This window comes from Canis lupus, chromosome 19 (assembly GCF_011100685.1).
Source record: "Canis lupus familiaris isolate Mischka breed German Shepherd chromosome 19, alternate assembly UU_Cfam_GSD_1.0, whole genome shotgun sequence".
NCBI classification, from domain to species: domain Eukaryota; kingdom Metazoa; phylum Chordata; class Mammalia; order Carnivora; family Canidae; genus Canis; species Canis lupus.
The window spans coordinates 18,089,303-18,108,861 of NC_049240.1; the positions used below are offsets into that span (position 1 = coordinate 18,089,303).

Sequence of the window (19,559 nt, forward strand, 5' to 3'; positions counted from 1 at the left end):
TCTATACTTATTATAATGAATTATTATTTTTTAAAGCTTTTAACTTCCAGTTAACATACAGCATATTAGTTTCAGGTATTCAACACAGTGATTCAACACTGCCATATAATACCAGGTGCTCATCAAAACAAGTACACTCTTTAATCCCTATCACACACTTAATCCATCCCTCCACCCAACTGACTTCTGGGAACTGTCACTTTGTTCTCTATAGTCAAGAGGCTGCTTTTGGGTTGCCCCCACTTTTCTCCTTTGCTTAAATTCCACATATTAGAGAAATATGGTATTTGTCTTTCTCTAACTTACTACACTTAGAATAATACTCTCTAGCTCCATCCATATCATTGCAAATGGCAAGATTTCATTCTAGTTTTTGGCTAATATTCCGATAGATAGATAGATAGATAGATAGATAGATAGATAGATAGATATAGATATAGACCATCTCTTCCTTACCCACTCAGTCAATGGACACTTGGGCTGATTCTATAATTTGGCTATTATAGATAATGCTGCTATAAACATTGAGGTGCATGTATCCTTTGGAATTAGTATTTTTGTATTCTTTGGGTAAATAATGAGTACAACAATTGCTGGATCATTGGGAAGTTCTATTTTTAACTTTCTGAGGAATCTTCCTACTGTTTTTCACAGTGGTTGCACTTGTTTGCATTTACAACAACAGTGCAGGAGGGTTCCCATTTCTGCACATCTTCATCAACACCTGTTGTTTCTTGTGTTGTTGTTAGCCATTCTGACAGGTGTGAGGTGATATTTCACTACAGTTTTGATTTCCATTTCCCTAATAATGAGTGATGTTGATCATCTTTTCATGTGTCTGTTGATGATATGTAGGTCTTCTTTGGAAAAACATCTATTCATTGATCTATTCATTCTTCTGTTCATTTTTAGTTGGATTATTCACTTGAGGGCATTTGGTTTAATAAGTTCTTTATATATTAACCTTTTATCAGATATGTCATTCACAGATATCTTCTCCTATTCCATAGGTTGCCTTTAAGTTTTGCTGATTGATTGTTCCCTTTGCTGTGCAGAAGTTTTTTATTTGGATGAAGTCCCAATAAATATTTTTGCTTTTGTTTCCCTTGCCTCAGGAGATATATCTAGAAAGAATTTGCTAAAGCCAATGTCAAAGAAGTTATGGCCTGGGTTCTATGATTTCAGATCCCATATTTAGGTACTTAATTCATTTTATTTAGTAGTCCAGTTTCATTCTTCTGCATGTTGCTGTCCAGTTTTCCCAATATCATTTGTTAAAGAAGTGGTCTTTTACCCACTGGATACTTTTTCCCTTCTTTGTTGAAGATTAATTTTTTTAAAGATTTTATTTATTTGACAGAGAGAGAGAGCACAAGCAGGGAGAGTGCAGGCAGAAGGAGTGGGAGCAGCAGGCTCCTCGCTAAGCAAGGAGCCCCATGTAGGGCTTGATCCCAGGACCCTGAGATCATCATCTGAGCTGAAGGCAGAGGCTTAACAAACTGAGCCACCCAGGCACCTAGAAGATTGATTAACCAAATAGCTGTAGGTTCATTTCTAGGTTTTCTATTCCGTTCTATTGAATCTATATATCTATTTTTATGCTAGTACCATATTGCTTCAATTACTAACAGCTTTGTAATATAACTTGAAGTCTGGAATTGTGACGCCTCCGATTTTGCTTTTCTTTTTCAAGGTTGCTTTGGCTATTCAGGGTCTTTTGTGGTTCCATATAAATTTTAAGATTATCTGTTCTAGCTCTGTGAAAAATGCTGGTAGTATTTTGATAGGGTTGCATTAAATGTGTAGATGCTTTCAGTAGTATACATGTTTTCAAAATATTTGTTGTCAGCCCATGAGCATGAAATGTCCTTTTTTTGTGTGTGACATCTTCAATTTCTCTCATCAGTGTTTTATAGTTTTCAGAGTATAGGTCTTTCACTTCTTTGGATTTGTTTAATCCTAGGTATCTTATTATTTTTGGTACAATTGTAAATGGGATTCCTTAATTTCTCTTTCTGCTGCTTTATTATTAGTGTATAGCATTATCCTGATACCAAAACCAGGTAAAGACACCACAACAAAAGAGAACTACAGGCCAATATCCCTGAAGAAAACAGAAACAGAAATTCTCAATAAGATACTAGCAAACCAAACCCGACAATACATTAAAAAAATCATTCACCACAATCAAGTGGGATTCATTCTTGGGTTGCAACAGTGGTTTACTATTTGTTAATCAATCAATGTGATATACCACATTAATAAAAGAAAGGATAAGAATCATATGATCATTTCAATAGATGCAAAAAAAGCATTTGACAAAGTACAACAACCATTCATAAGGAAAACTCTCAACAAAGTAGGTTTAGAGGAAACATATCTCAACATAATAAAGGCCACATATGAAAACCCCACAGCTAATTCTAATTTTAGTGTATGTGCTGCTGAAGCGAGCACCACAGTTAATTCCCAAGAAAAACTAAGAGCTTTTCCTCTACAGTCAGGAACAAGACAGGGATGTCCACTCTCACCACTGTTATTTAACATAGTACTAGAAGTCCCAGCCACAGTAATCAGACAATAAAAAGAAATAAAGTTATCCAAATGGGCAAGGAAGAAGTAAAACTTTCACTATTTGCAGATGACATGATACTTTATATATAGAAAACCTGAAGAGTCAACCAAAAAACTGTTAGAACTGATAAATGCATTCAGTTAAAGTCACAGGATATAATGAATTACTACATAATATGAAGTTTTATTTTATTTATTTAGTTTTTTACAAATCTTAAGCCATTTATATCAATATCAATAATCTGAATATACAAATTAAAGAAAGAGAAGAGAAAGAGAAGACAAGTCAGACTAGGAAACATATTTGACTTATTCAATAAAAGAATATCACTCAAAATACAAAAGGACTCTTAAAACCCAAAGAATAAGAAAATGACAGGTGGAAAAATGGGCAAAAAATCTAGATACCTCACCAAAGATATACAGATGATATATAAGCATATGAAATGATTCTGCACATTTCAGGTCATTAGGGACTTGCAAATTAAAATAATGAAATACTTCTACACACCCATTGGGATGGCCAAAATCCAAAGCACTGATACCATCAAATCTGGTAAGGATGTGGAGCAACAAGAACTCTCAATCATTGCTGGTGGGAATGGAAAATGGTACAGTCACTTTGGAAAACAGTTTGGCAGTTTCTTATAAAACTAAACATACTTTTACCCCACGTTCCAACAATCATGCTCCTGAGTATTTATATTAGTTGAAACGTATGCCTGCACAATAACCTGTACATAAATGTTTGTAGCAGCTTTATCATAATTGCCAAAAGGTGGAAGCAGCCTGGATGACTTAATACGTGAATGAATACACAAACTAAGGTACATGCGGGCAATGGACCATTCATCACTAAGAAGTGGAAATATTAAGCCATGAAAAGGAATCTAAAACGCATACTGTTGTGAAATTAGTCAAGGCTATCATGAGTCCAAATGTATGGCAATCTAGAAAAGGCAAAGCTATGGAGTGGTCAGGAGTTGGAGGGAAGAGAGTGTTGAATAGATGGAATATGAAAATTTTAGAGTAGGGAAGCTATTTTGAGGACACTGAATAGTGGATATAAGTGGTCATTATATACTTGTCAAAGTCCATAGACTATCCCATACCAAAGTGAACCCTTTTGTAAACTATGAGCTTTGAATGATAATGGTAAGTCAATGTAGGTTCAACAATTGTACCACTCTGGTGCAGGCTGCTGATAGTAGGGGAAGGGGGTAGAGCAGTATTTCAGAACTCTGTACTTTCTGCTCAATTTTTCTGAAAACCTAAAACTTTAAAAAAAATCCATTAATTAAAACAGAACTAAATTATATTCTATAGAACTAAATACTTGAAGCAGGAGGAGCAGTCACTTCATGGCAAGCCTCAAGTACAGAATCCAGACACTCACATCCGTATTCAAGGTATCAAGTGATGCTGAGGCTGGCTAAGACAGAAGGCAGCAATCACTGGGATGCAAGTCAGTGGCAGCTCGGGGTTCTCCACCATGTATTCTGTAGTAAGATATGGCCCATTCAAATTAAATGATGTTGGTGTGTTCAAACGAGGTCGCTTTTCTTCCCCAATACAATTAATCTTTTCATCATCTTCTTATTTATCTTAGCACATTTGAGGTATAACATATTATCTTCTAGGCCTCGGGATGGGAAGTGCAGGCAGGTAATAGGAAGAGAATGATCATCTTTTGGGAATGTCAGGCACCCAGGCCTGACCTACATGAAACTGGAGGCGAACCCAATCTTGTGTATCTGCCAGGAGAGGTCTGCCATGGACCACACACCACCTGACACGAGAGGCTTGCAGCAGAAAGGTCTCAACAGAAGCAGGAATGGAACGTGAATTCACAGTTGGATTGATTGGCTCTTACAGCAATTCTTGACCATGCTGTCAACATGCCTTCTTGTTACCACTTTGACTGTATTAAGTCCTCCCTCCCTCTCACTCTTCTTACAACTTTTCCAAATCCTTGCTTCCTTGGCCACCATCTTGCATTTCCTCAAACATGACTGCAATTTAGCCTCTGGTGATGTTTCAGGAATCATCTTTACATTGTCACCACACTCTTGGTTTATTTCAGAGTAAGCATGTTTCTGGAGACTCAGAAAAACCTCTATTTTCTGGGTCATCAGTACCCAAATTAAATTGTTGGCACCAGTTCTGCAAAGTGTCCCAATATACTTTATTAACTGGAGGCAAACTGGCTGACAAGAGAAGGACTGGTATACTACAACACCTACGTTTTGGGCAAAACCTGAGTTGTTCACTTATTTGAGGATGACAAACTTTATCGCTTGATTTCACGCTGATGTCTGAAGTTGAAGAAACACTTGGTTCCATTTGTTCTTCATTAGGTTCCTCATTAACTGGAACCAATGTGAGAATCACACTTTATTCTTCTATGCCTCATCAGAGAAATTCTGCTCATTGTTCTCATAAATTGAGTACGCCACTGCTAGTAATGCTCAGGGGAAGGCAAAGCCAGCAATGTTAGGACATCAGCCCTTCACTCCATTTCACCTCCATAATAAGACATTTTAAAAATCATTCCAGTAAAACCTTTACTGGTTACTCATTGGGAAGGTTGCTTGAATTTGGAAAAGAGCTTTGATATTCAAAAGCTAAGGTTCAAATGCCAACTTTATTTTTTTGTGTGTAATCTGTGGTAAAGGTACATAAACTCTCGAACCTCAATTCTTTCAAAACACGAGTAGGCTCATACCTTTCTCAAAATTAGATAAAATGTATAAAGAATCTAGCACAATACTCAGCACAAAGAAAATGCTAACAAGTAGTAGTTATAGGCATTATCATTATTGTAATTATCAATGTTATAATTGTCTTAATAAAAATATCTCTAACTTTTTTAAGTTATCTTAACAAACTAATAAGGGGTGCGCTGGTATATAATGGTTGCTGACACAAAGCATGAACATGACATATGATAGACAATTTTCAGAAGTTAGTACAGCACATGTTAGTACATACACCCAGATTCAGTTATCAAATTTCCTTCATTTTGCTATGAAAACCACCAACATAATACTAAGATAAGAACTCCCCCTCTAAGGCTCTTCATTACTATTAGGCATGCCCAAACCAGTAAGCCTAATAAACTAAAGTAAGATACTTTATTTCTGTAAGATGTATTAGTAGGAGATTGCTATACATTGGTACTGAAGAGTTCTTTACATTTTAGTGTTAACCGTGTATTAGCTGTGCAAATGTAATAACAGCTTGGCTCTGCTATTATGAGTCGTCAAGGAATGATTTATTTTGAATAGCTAAAATTTCCAGATAAGGATACTTTTATACTTCTCAGATATTTAAATTTTTTTAAAATGAAAAACCTTCTAGAAGAGACAAATATAATTCACTTATAAGATTGTGTTCTCAGGTACAGAAATGCTTGGATCAAGTGTGACTACAATAAGTCAAGTCTTATTGAATGGCCTTTTGGGTAGAGGGTAACTTAGTGACCCTTCTAAAGAATTAATTAGTGTACCAAGGATGGCAAGAATCTTTTTCAAAATGTCTTCTTACTGACTTAAAAAGTATGATCTACATTATTGTTACTATCCTTTGTTAACCATTTAATTACATTGCTATCAGGTACATTATAAAGAGTATCTGTCATTCTGTATCCTTAGCACAACTGACAAATTTTTGTGAGTCCAGATCCACTTTCAGAGTTACTGTGTATAAAAACTTTCAATTTTTTTGAAAAAAGTATCACTTAGCACTTCATTTAATTCTTTCTAGAACTCTGACAGGTGAATGTATTCCAAAGCTTACAATTTATAATGAAGATGATGGTGCTTCAATGAACATAAGACAAGTGAGAAAATTCTGAAAGACAGTCTCAGTGTTTAATTTTAAAAGAAATCTGGTTTATAAAGGACACCAAAATATAGTGTTTTCTTAGACTCCACTAACAACCAGCTAAGTGAACCTAATCTCTAGTTTTCTATAAGCCTTCATTCACATATTCAAAAAATAAATGTGTGGGTGCTTCTTTGCTAAGCACTATCTAGACATCTGAGACAAGAGCATGAAGATATTAGAGAGAGAGAGAGAGAGAGATCCTTCTAGTTTTAAAATTCTGTATTCTGTGCTGGTATTGTATAGGACCCAAGTAAACTTATTTTTTTAATAAAAATATTCATATTCAAAAACTTATTACTGACACCTCCAACTGGCACTTCTAAACAGAAAGAAGTGAAACTCCTACTTGTCCAATTTGCTATTTGTTATAGGAGGAAATGGTGGCTATAGTTAATGTTGATGATTAGGTGAAGGAAATTCTTTGGATTCCCATTACCCATGCTGCCTTTGCCCTTTATTTCCACAGATCATTGAGAGCTAGCTGGAGAATAGCATAGTGAAAATGTTTTATGGGCTGAGAAATATTCTTGGCTGACTTTCAAAGCTGCAGTAGGAAACAAAAACCATTAAACTGACATCCTAGGAAATCAAAACCAACTCCAAGAAAAAGCTTAAAAACAAATGTGTAATCACTAACATAATGAAATGATTTTATAAAACTTTATTATCTGCTAGAGATAGGCAACACAACAATGGAAAAAAGATGTTCAGCTGCACAAAATACTGAAGCTAGACTTTCCTAAAACATTAATTCTCTTTTCCCTTCATAAGTCAAGCCCCTTTTCCAAATTATTCCTATTCAAAAGTCATACAGTGCCATGGACCGAGGGGATGTTTATGATATCTTAAAATGGGTTCGTAAACTACAGCCACAGGCTAAATCTAGTCAGCCAACTGTTTTCTTACTTGATTGCATATTCTCTATGGCTGCTTTTGCACTACAGCAGCAGAGATGAATAGTTGTATAGAGACTATAGGCCAAAAAGACAAAAATATTTGCTAACTGGCCTATTATAGAAAACGTGTGCCAACTTGTATCCTATGGAAATCTCACTGCTGTGACAGTAATGATTGAAATGATTTTATCCTTTAATACTAATATTTTCACAAAAATGATTTTCTTTCATCTTCTTCAATAAAATAAAATGTCCCATCATTTGCCCCTTCATATGATTTCTAAATTATAGACTGGCATCTCATCTATCCAATTTAAATTTTTTCTAGTATACATTTTTAAATGTCATCAAGTTCTAAATGGTAGGCATCTGACTTTGTTTCTTAAAACTACCTCCCACCCCCATAGTCAGTATTCATGCTTGGGAGAGACCTAAAAGAAGTCTAAAGAAGGCTAACCAAACACATACTACTCTGAACACAAGCATTACCTATGATAATTTTCTTAATGCACGTAAAACACAAGCAAATGTTCATTTCAAAGACAAGACAGCTACGAGACCTATGTGTCCTACAACAACAACAAAAAATTTCCAATTTCTAATAAACGCTGCAACAGACCTCTCCAAGGAAAGTTATAGCTTTAATCTGTGGTATAGTATTCAGCCACAATGCACAGACAACACAAAGCAAAAAAAGTATTCATAAACTCTGCTATACTTTATGGAACTATTATAATGCAAAATGTGTAACACTTTGCTTTTTTCTTCAGCATTTAATAGTAAGAGTTTACAAGTGTGAAAACTATGTTATATCTGAGGCAATTAAGTAAATTAGGAAAATCTGCATACCAGGAACAAGGCATTTAATTTAGTAAATTGAAATACAGATTTACAAACCAGTGGTTAAAAGTATTTAATAAGTGGTTACTGTTAGAGTTTCTTAAACATAAAAAAATATTCTCTAAATATTTAGATACATGAGAATTTTTACCACAACATAAACACACTTTTTCTGTCTCAAATCCTGATAGTCTAAGAGGCAGCATGAGTACAGTTCAAAGAGCAGTGAATCAGAAGATATGAATTCTAGTCTTGTCCAGGCCACAAAAGACTTATGTGCCCCTTCTCTTAATATCGAGGGGCTTCTGTTCTTCTGAAGACTAAAAGTTAAACTAGATGACTTCTAAGAACTTTTTCAACCATAAAATTTTATGATTTTATGAAAATTTTAAAACCACCATAAATATCACATTAGAAAAATGTATAAGCCTCCTTGAAAGTGTCATTTAGAGAAATGATTCCCACAAAAATTTCTTCTACAGTGCTTCTTAGTGTCGTGAATTCACTGAATTTACCAGAAGTCTGGATTTGATGTAAAAGAGGCTATTCCATTTCCTGATCATTATTTTAAAATTCAGAGCTCTTTTCAGAATGCTGCTAAGCCTGAAACCTTCAATTTCAAAGAAAGCTGGAACTTCTTATTTTCTCCCCCAACCACTCCAAGTACTAATTCTTGACGATTAAGTGCAGTAACAAAGTAGTTAATATCACAGATTCCCAACACCTCAAGAAGCTATCATTTAGTCAGCTTTTAACTGGGCACTTAATCTTTTTCATTTTTCTATATATTTAATCATCATTTTACATTCTAGTCATAAAACAATATTCCAAATATTTTTTATATTTAATAGCACTGTGTTTATAAATCAAAAGAGATCTTCTTTCTCCCAAGTAACACTACTACATTTCTTCTATTCCTTTTTTAAAAGATTTTATTTATTTGAGAGAGAGAATAGAGTGAGCACGCATGTGCACAGGTGAGGTGGGGGGAGGGACAGAGAGAGATAATCTCAAGCAGATTCTACGTTGAGTGCAGAGTCAGACACAGGGCTCAAACCCATGACCCACGAGATGATAACCTGAGCTGAAACCAAAAAATCAGACGCTCAACTGACTGTGACGCCCAGGCACCCCACTTTCTTCTATTTCTAAGATACAAACTTTTTTCATATTTAAAATTTTTTAAATCAAGATGTCTCTTGGAGTTGATGACTTCTCAGCACCATAATCACAGTTTAAGGCTACGTTTTTCATCAGTAATGGTACATATAATAATGATGTGTCTTAAAACTAAAGGCATCTTAGACTGACGAAATGCCATGTTGCCTCTCATCTGTAGAATACTTTTTCTAATTTCCCAAATGTTTCTGTTTCATCCACTAGAACGTAAACTCTGTTGAGACAGAATTTATTTCAATGTCTATTACTGTATTTCTATTTACATGGAAATTATTATTAGTAGAATATATATGCAGAAATTATAATAAATACTAAAGTTTTGTAAGCAGTTACTACTAAAATGCCAGACACTGTGTCAAGCACTTTATAAGTATTTAATTCTAACAACCTAAAATTTGTTACTACTATCATCTCCAATTTACAAATGAATAAACAAAGGTATGTCCTAGGTCCTGTTCACTGTTTTACCTTCAACATAAAGCCTGTTGCAAAATAAGCATTCAATAAATATTTACTGAACAAGTGAGTAAATGAATGCCTGCAAAGGAATGTCACAACAGCTCACTTAGAGTCATTACTAAAGTAAGTCACAGAGAAAATGCACAATAAATTACAAGCTTGAAAGGTTAGTTAACCACTCACTTATATGTGGAATCCTAGAATCTGGTATGGTTCAAGTCAAAAAAGTGGCTCAGAGTATCTGTTCTGGAGTCAAAATACCTAAATTCAAATCCCAGCTCTGCTTTTAATGTACATGACCTTAAGCTAAGATATTGATGCATCTATATATCTAAGCTTTCTCATCAGTAAAATGGAGATGAAAATAGGACCCACACTTTCTGAGGCTGCTGTGATAATTACAAGTTAAAAAAAAGACCATAACATAGTGAATGAGGTCCAAACAAGGGGAGTCACATTATTTGGAAGTTAATTAAACAAATAAAATGAGCCTCTTTAGCTCCAGAGACATGTTCCTAGTTTTGAACCTCTTCTAATCCTGCTTGAGGTTTGGCATTACCAGGCCATCAACGTCAGGAAAAGAGGATGATTTGGAATCCTGTGACTAACTAAAATGTCCTAGACCAAGTAAGTTCTTCTAGTCCTCTCCAAGTTAGTCAGTGGCCATTTCCTCCATCAGAGGAGACTAGGTTAAGAGAATATACGATATGACTCTATATGTCTCCACTTCTGAGGAGAGGACTGCTGCTTAAGACAAGACTGACTGATGATGTATGGCCCAGCTTGCTCTCTCCTCCCCACTATGACTTCAAAAGGGTAAATATTTAAGCTAGTTGGGAGGTGAGGCAGAGTACTGGAGTCAACTGTCAATTGTATCCTACCTTGCATTAATGCAGGGTCCTTTCTCTGAATTTTTTCTTTACCTGTATGTAAAGCACTTAAAACAGTTACTAGTACATAACAAGCACTAAATGAATATTACCTAACATCATTATTAGCCCAGGATAGTTCAAATCTCTTCCTTACCTCAGTGCTTTACTCTCTGATATAATATCTATTTTTCAAAGAGCTCTACTACTTTAACAGTACTTTCAGTTTTCCCAAATCTTATGGAGATATTTTAAAACACTTCATAAAGGAAATCTTATAACATTTTCTCCAACTCATAATATGAATTCAGAACACCCAGAATTTAAATGGCATTCAGAAAAAAAGAAGTAAACATCAGGCTTAATTATTTTTCAAATCCCCAAGAAATTTAAATGGGACAGGAAGGAGGAGAAAATAATGGTTGTAATTAGATACTTTTATAAGCATGAACAATCTTTCATTCCAAAAGCACAACTATTTCTAAAGCTAAGCACAAAATTCATCAATGCTCTATTTATAATGTGCTTGCTGGCTGCAAAACTCAGTTTCATGGCTACTTTGACTAACTTTAAATAGTCAAATAATTGATTTAACATAAGGGTAATAGGGACTATAGTATACCATAATTTTCTGCTCAATTTTTTAACATCTTAAGTTTAGAAATTAAAATCTTGATAAGAAGAAACAATCTTTTTATGCCATTTTATGTCATTTTTGAACTAGTCATATGGGTTTGACCTGAATGTTATCATAGAAAACATAAAAACATGGAACAAATGAAATCAATAGCTATTCCATAGCCCAGCATTATGAAGAAATGCTTCCTAGTTTATGGAATTCTTAATTTTTCTATGTTTTCTCTTTCTTTAGCAACGCATAAAATTGGTTCAGTATCTTGAAAATATTATACTTTTGGTATCTATCAATAGCTGGTTTTTCAATTTCTAGGAATAGTCCAAATAGCTGAAGAACAAAAATATACATGTGGAGGTTTTATATGTTTAGTTTTGGGTGCCAGTATTCTAATTAGATAAAACAATCACTTTCTAGGCAATGTTGGCCCATTACACACACACACACACACACACACACACACACACGCAAAAAAAAAAAGAGAGAGAGAGAGAAAAAAAGAGTATCAATGTTTGAGATTCTTATGTCTATGAAAAAAAAAAAAATCTACATAAGACTTAGTACATCGGGATCCCTGGGTGGCTCAGCGGTTCAGCGCCTGCCTTTGGCCCAGGGCGCAATTCTGGAGTCCCGGGATCGAGTCCCACGTCGGGCTCCCGGCATGGAGCCTGCTTCTCCCTCCTCCTGTGTCTCTGCCTCTCTCTCTCTCTGTCTATCATGAATAAATAAATAAATCTTAAAAAAAAAAAAAAAGACTTAGTACATCTAAGTACATCTTAGTACATCTACTTTTGGTACAACCAGAAGTCCCTACTTCGGACAATTAGCATTATGTTTGTTATCATGCTCAGCTGTTTCCTTCCTTCCTTCCTTCCTTCCTTCCTTCCTTCCTTCCTTCCTTCCCTCCCTCCCTCCTTCCCTCCTTCCCTCCTTCCCTCCTTCCTTCCTAAGTAGCCTCCATGTACAGCAGGAGCTTGAACTCACAATCCTGAGATGAAAACTTGAGCTGAGATCAAAAGCTGGACACTTTAGTGAGCCACGGAGAAGCCCCTCATTGTTATCTGAATTATCAACAATTTTGAGCAAAACATTTTCTATACAAAGGAAACACCATGGAATTTATTTGACCTTGGTCTGAACAAGCCACTGAGGAAGGGAGGTATGCAATCCACAATATGATGAAAATTATTAGGGGAAATGATATCTGGAGGCTGCAAATCATTAGCAGCTCTAATATATTTGCAAACTTCTACTGAGCCAAATCACCTGCAAAAACAGGATAGTCCTATCAAGTGCCTTGTCTGGTTTTTCACACCATTTTATTTCAAAAGCATTTTATGAGAACTCTGCTACATATTCTACCTCCCATCTGGTTCATATTTAACAATGTATCCCACCCTGTTCCTTTTTAGGCTCCAAAAATGTCTCTGATGTTATGTAATTGTGGCAGGTCACACTACTTTCAGCAAACTTCTCTGGCTTCTTTTTCTTCTCTTGTAGTTAAGGTGAACTTGGGCTCTTTGTAGCCTTTTGTGGCACCTACCTCGGAAGTAATAAGAGCATCCAAATGCTTCAACTCATAAAATAAAAAGACTAGTAGGTATTTACAGGATATCGAATGGGTAGAGTGAAAAGCAGGACAGACTACTTCCTGGTAATAGTCTCCTAATGACAGTTTATATTTTCATCTGATGAGAGCTATATACCAGGAAGGAAGAGACCACCAATGCCTCTTATAGATTTTAATACTGGGGTCTCTAATGTGCCTTCTACCATCACTGTAATTATCATCAGCAAAACTTTTATAATCAATATACACATCAAGAAGGTATGGACAAAGCACACAAATTAACATTCTCTACATAAAGTACTTGAGTGTATAATCCTCAAAAGGACCTCTAAACATTTATGGTTTTTTTGTTTTGTTTTGTTTTTGTTTTTTTTTTTTATTTTGATAAACATAGAGAGAGAGGCAGAGACACAGGAGGGAGAAGCAGGCTCCATGCTGGGAGCCTGACGTGGGACTTGATCCAGGGACTCCAGGATCCGCCCTGGGCCAAAGGCAGGCACTAAACTGCTGAGCCACCCAGGGATCCCAACATTTGTAGAAGAAAAAAAATCATACTTGTAAATAGTTCTGATACACACACACAAATGTATGCATACATATACATACACACATATATTTACATCTGTATACCTATATACACATCTGTTTAAAATTATGTAAATAATAATCTTTACTGTTTAAGATTCAGGAACAAAACTATTAATACTAATTTTTATTCTACTATAACTGTATTTTAGGAAACAATCTAATCTAGAGAATACTAAAATCTATAAAAATAGCACCTTTTATTATATAATTGGTTTTACTGTATTGGATAATTATTCTTAATGGAATTTTGTTTACAGTTTTTATCATACATATATAACAACCCAAAGTTTGATAGTGCCAGGGGTCTCTGTAAGTAATAAGCTATAGAAATTAATTCAAATGCCCCAAATGGATATCACTGTTTAAAAAATATTTATATAAAAGTATTATAAAGTGATAACATGAAATAGTTGAGTACAAGAGAAAAAAACTACATGAATTAAAAAATGTTTTTAGGCCAAATGTATTAATAAATAAAATGTGTGTAAGAAATGCTATTTACTTTATAATATAACTGTAGATATTTAATAGCAGTTCTTTTAAATATTTCTTACCTCCCCCTTTCAATTGCTAAGGCATCAAGTTCATCAAAGAAAATAATGGAAGGCGACACCGCTCTTGCTTTTCGGAAGATCTGGTGAAAAGAGTTCCACATTAGCTAAAGATCAGCAAACCTCAGAAAATTCTGCAGTTGGCTTTAGTTTGGAACTATGTGAAAAACTAAATCTATTATGTACAAGTCAACCAGCTCAATCATGACATTAGGCGGGTAACTTTACTTCTCTAAACTTCAATTTCCACATCTAGAAAATGGAGATAATGATAGATTTTTGCCTCAGAAGATTATTTTAAGAACTGAGTAAAAAAAAAGAATGCAAAGCATTTAGCACATTGCCTGGAATAGTAAGAGCTCAGTAAATGACAGCTATTATTAACGATCATAAACACGTTTTAAAGAAAAACCATAAGCATGTAAAATCAGTTATAGCTGAGCATATAAAATACCCATAAACCCAAAAGCCACTGCTCATTTCTCTGAAGATCTTGAGGGAAAGTAATGGCTGATGTAAAGCCAGGACAAGAAAAATGACCAAACTCCGAAAGCACACAGACTGATTAGACCAGAATTCAGACTATCAATACGGACTGGCGTGGTAGCCATAGGGAAAGAAAAAGTCAGCACAGGCAGAAAGAAATTCAAATGTGTGTTATCTGTAATGTAGGCCCCCATTTTCTTGTCACAAGGATAATGACATAAAAATAAAAAACAGTTATTGGAACATTAATATTAATAAACATTGTCTTTTTCTTATTTTAATCAATGGTGCTGTTGTTTCCTACACTTATCTACAATTACCATTGCCTACATTTTAAAGAAAAAAAAAATAGGTCAAAAAGTAACTTAGGATTTTTTTCTTAGATGAAAAAATGAGTATTCCAATCTCTAATACTCTTGGGTTGGTACCCAGGTATTCACAATTGGAGACCATTCATTCCATTGCTGTTTGCGTGTTCTTGTCCTCGCTTAGCTTCTGTAAGAATACAGGGTGTCTGTGTGAGACAAGCCAAACTCTGCTTAAGAAAGCCAAGACTTGTGGTCAAATTGCTGTAGTTACCCAACTCCAAATGCCCTGATTTTGCATGAATTTATCAGTTGTGCAGCTCCCACAATATGAATGAGTGGCCTATTAATTAGGTGCTGGCTTTAAATCTTAGAAGAGGGGGATGCATTGTCTAAATAACCAGGCAAAGGTAAAATAATTTATAAAAGGAGGATACAGTAAAACTTTCATATACTAAGCTAATTTGATTTAAAGGACTACAGAATTTAAAGGGTTTAAATTTCATTCTGAGATCAAGCATTCCTTGTAAGTACAAGTGTTTTGTTTTTTTGTTTGTTTGTTTGTTTTACTGAAATGGTGGCAGTTGTTAAATCTTTATTTGGTGAAACTAAAGGCCTGTAGTATGAAGATGTTTAAAGTCAAAAACAAAGTACTGTAGATGTTCAAAGTTACATTTTTAAATAATAAAATAGTATTTGCCTGAAGAAAAAACATACCACTAGAATTTGATTTGGAAATTTCAGAATCTGTAACCCAAAACAAAATGGAAACCATACAGGACAGAAGGGTAGTTCCTCTATGCAGAGTCCCACTTCAAGGCATAATTATCTTACCTCTCTAACTGCTCTTTCAGATTCACCAACATATTTATTCATTAATTCAGGCCCCTGCACAAAAAGAAAATAACTGTTCAATGTCTTTATAAATGCAATGATAGGTATGTCTATGAAAGAGAAAATGAATCCACAAATGAAGAAAAAGAGGGGAAAAAAATCTGCTCTTAATTAAACTGGCTCCTTTAGAAAACTTTATTTTCATTGGGTGTTATTTATGCCTTAAATACTTAAGCCATTCTATATACCAAAAACTACACATCCATGCAAAGGAAAGGCTGTAACAACATAATAATTTAACTTCTTCTTCATCTGTCTACCTATTGATGCATATTTTTACTACATATCAGGCATGGAGCTAGGCAATGAAGATAGAACAGCCTAATTTGGAAGACTAATAAAGAGATACCGCATCCATGTTTTCCCAGGTCTAATCAGTGGTCAGTTCTGAGTAGGTTTACATGTCATTTTGTCTCCCAGTCCACTAGATCAATATCCCCATCTGACAAGAAACAAGAACTCAGAGCCATTCTTTTTATGACTCCCTGATAATACCAGAAAATGGAATGGAAATCAGGTAATCCATGGTACCTGATCCACCTGATCCTTGAGTGTTTCCTTTATAAATGCCACTCTGGAGCTCTCTGCTCTCACTTGACTTGGATACGTAGATACTGACTGAATGAATCTGCAGGGCCAAATATGCTCTTCTCAGTTAATTTAAATTAGTACAGTGAGAAAAAGTTCCCACAGTTGAGAAAGATATTTGGCATATAGAACAAACTCTATACCAGTATCTGAAGGGAATAGTTACAGTACTCAGGGCAATAGGGTTTTTTGGTTTTATTTATTTTTTTATTTTAGGGGGCAGGGCAGAGACAGAGGGATATGGAGAGGAAGAATCTTAAGCAGGCTCCATATCCAGTGCATGAGCCCAACGCTGGGCTCAATCTCACAACCCTGAGATCATGATTGCAGCCGAAATCTAGGGCCAGATGTTTAACTGAATGAACTACACAGGCACCTCGTTTTGTTTTTAAATATCCCATGACTTTTGTCATGTGATGACTATGTATCATGAGAAAGTAGATAGGTAAGCAATAAAAAAAGCCTACTGTTTTTCACATAATATATACTTTATATATTAAAGAAAAAATATTAACATTCTAAAATGTTAAATGTTAAAAACAAACAAAAAACAGTACATCTTTGAATCAGCAGTGATATGCAGTGTATAACTTGAAGACCAGCCACTTTTTTTTAAAGATTTTATTTATTTATTCATGAGAGACAGAGAGAGAGAGAGAGAGAGGCAGAGACACAGGCAGAGGGAGAAGCAGGCTCCATGCAGGGAGCCCGATGTGGGACTCGATCCTGGGACTCCAGGACCACACCATAGGTGAAGGCAGGCGCTAAACCGCTGAGCCACCCAGGGATCCCTAGACCAGCCACTTCTATAGGGATTTTCCTGTTGATGGCTAGTTAGTAAAAACTGATAGAATTATATTACTAGAAGAGATTTCATCCTGGACGCAAGAAGGGAAAAGAGATTTTCTATCAACTGTATGAGGTGCTGAGTGGCAGATTATCAGAAAGGAGATTCAGACCAGAGGCTGAATGAATAGATACTTTGGAGGTGAAAAGGATCATTGTCATTGTCACAGTGTGATGCTCTGCCTGAGGGTTAACAGTGTTGGTAGTTCTGAGATTTTGTTCTAAAGGAGTTACCTCCTCTGGCTGGAGGGGGGTTGAAAGGAACACAGATGGAGAAGTGGAAATCGGCATAGGGGTAGTGGTGGCAGCCACCTAACATGAGGTATTAGAGATTAATAAAGGTAAGGAGAACTTACTTCCCCAATGGAAGGGTGGCTCAACACGAGGTGTCACAGTTTGAGTGGAGTGAGGGCATTCCTGCAAGGTTTGGACAAGGGAATGATATGGAGAGTTCCCATAGAAGGGAGCAGAACAGCATGGAGTATTAATACTAAGCAGACTGAGAAAAATGTCCATGTGAGAAGGCAGCCCAGTACAATATTATAGAGAATACTGCAGCTCCAGTGGGGTAAGACAGGTGTCTTTATGGAAAGGTAGGGAGTGGGCAGGTGCATAGCATGAAAGATCATGGAGGGGCAGAACAGAATAAGGAAAGTAGTGAGGCAACAGAGTGTCACTTTTCTGGAGTAAGAAAAGTACACATGGGGAAGAGCAGCCCAGCAGAGTTTGCTAAAGTCAGTGGGATGAGGAGGGTGCAGTAAGAGGTGGGGAATGATGAGAAAGGAAGATGGTGGTATTACCCTGACAGATGAGCATGTTTGTTCTGGAAGAAAAGGAGCAGAGATAGTAAAGGGGAATTATATGTAGGAAGACTGATCAAATAAATAATTAAGGATAATAGTAGCCAGGTTTCTCACTATTAGAGGAGTTATAAATACATAAATAAAGAAAATGAGAATGAATTCTGCTGTATAGAATTGAAATTAGAATTATCAGTATAAATTCAAGATTTTCAATATATTTAGGTAAATAAATATAAAAATGTGTGCACAAATATGTACCTGTGTGTGTGTATTCCTGAGCTCTGTTTCCTGGGAGAACCTGAGAACAGCTCTACTTCAGTAACAATAAGCACACCTAGTACCTAGAGCTTGATTCTTAAATTCTAAAAACTTGGCTTCCAAATTCTCCACTAAAGGCAACAGGGCCTCTTAAAGAAATGGTAGATTCAAGGCTTGGGACAGGCAACATACAAAATGAGTCTGGAAATCTTGCTGCATAGATAGTAAGAAAGTGCTCAGAGAGATGGAAACCTGCCAAAAGCACACAAGAGCAAGGTTGAAAGAATGCCAAGCTGATACAACTAAGGCATCAATACAGATGTTAGCAAATGAATGATGATGCATTGAATAGCACAAGAATTTCCAAGTCCATGAAGATATAAATGAATATAATTAATTGAGACATTTGTTAAGGAACAGGATATTTATAAAGTAACTACCCACAAAGCAATATTAACTTCATGGAGTAAATTTACAATGGAGAAGCCTAGTAGATACCACCACAATCAAAGTTAACTGGGGGTTATTCTGTATGTTAGTAAATTGAACACCAATAAAAAATTAATTAAAAAAAAAAAAAAAAGTTAACATTATTAGCAACGGGACCATTTAAAATCAAGTGTCGGGATCCCTGGGTGGCGCAGTGGTTTAGCGCCTGCCTTTGGCCCGGGGCGTGATCCTGGAGACCCGGAATCGAATCCCATGTCAGGCTCCTGGTGCATGGAGCCTGCTTCTCCCTCTGCCTATGTCTCTGCCTCTCTCTCTCTCTGTGTGTGACTATTTAAATAAATAAAAATTTAAAAAAAATAAAAATAAAAAATAAAATCAAGTGTCACCTGATAGGAGGCAATGAGAAGAACAAAGCATTATTTCTATGAGAAAATCTGATTCTAATCATGAGTAAATATTAGAAAAAAACAAATTGAGAGATATTTTACACAATAACTGACCTATAATGTTCAAAAGTAAAGGAAAGAGTGAGGAACTGTTCCCAATTGAAGAAGACCTAAGAGACATGACCAATACAGCACATGATTATGGACAGTATAGGGACAAGTGACAAAAATTAAACGATAATAATTACGTTCTTTTCTAATTTGTGATTATATGACAGGATGTGCTTTTCATAGGTATGAAAGTATTCAGGGTGATAGAGCAATACAGTGGTAACTTATTCTCAAATGCATTAAGGGAAAAAAATTATTTGTGACCACTCTTGCAAACTTTCTATAAAGTTTAGAAGTTCAAAAAAAAGAAAAAAAAAAAACACAAACACCTTGATCCACAGACGGAAACATTAGAGTGGGACAGGTAAAAAAGATTCGATACAC

At 35.5% G+C, this 19,559-nt stretch overlaps 1 protein-coding gene and 1 pseudogene across 7 annotated transcripts in view; both read right to left on the minus strand.

Moving 5' to 3' along the window:
• Positions 1-19,559, minus strand: part of SPATA5 (spermatogenesis associated 5) — a 351,344-nt gene that overhangs the window by 249,661 nt on the left and 82,124 nt on the right. For all 7 annotated transcript variants that reach the window (XR_005373957.1, XM_038564717.1, XM_038564716.1 and 4 more), the window contains exons 12-13: positions 15,674-15,727; positions 14,052-14,131 (exon numbers count right to left, since the gene is read on the minus strand). Coding sequence is in view for 6 of the 7 variants with exons in the window: in XM_038564717.1 (XP_038420645.1) it covers positions 14,052-14,131; positions 15,674-15,727 (134 nt within the window). In the remaining variant the exon portion in view is untranslated. The remainder of the gene's footprint in view (positions 1-14,051; positions 14,132-15,673; positions 15,728-19,559) is intronic.
• LOC102153350 lies at positions 3,928-9,519 on the minus strand (annotated as a pseudogene).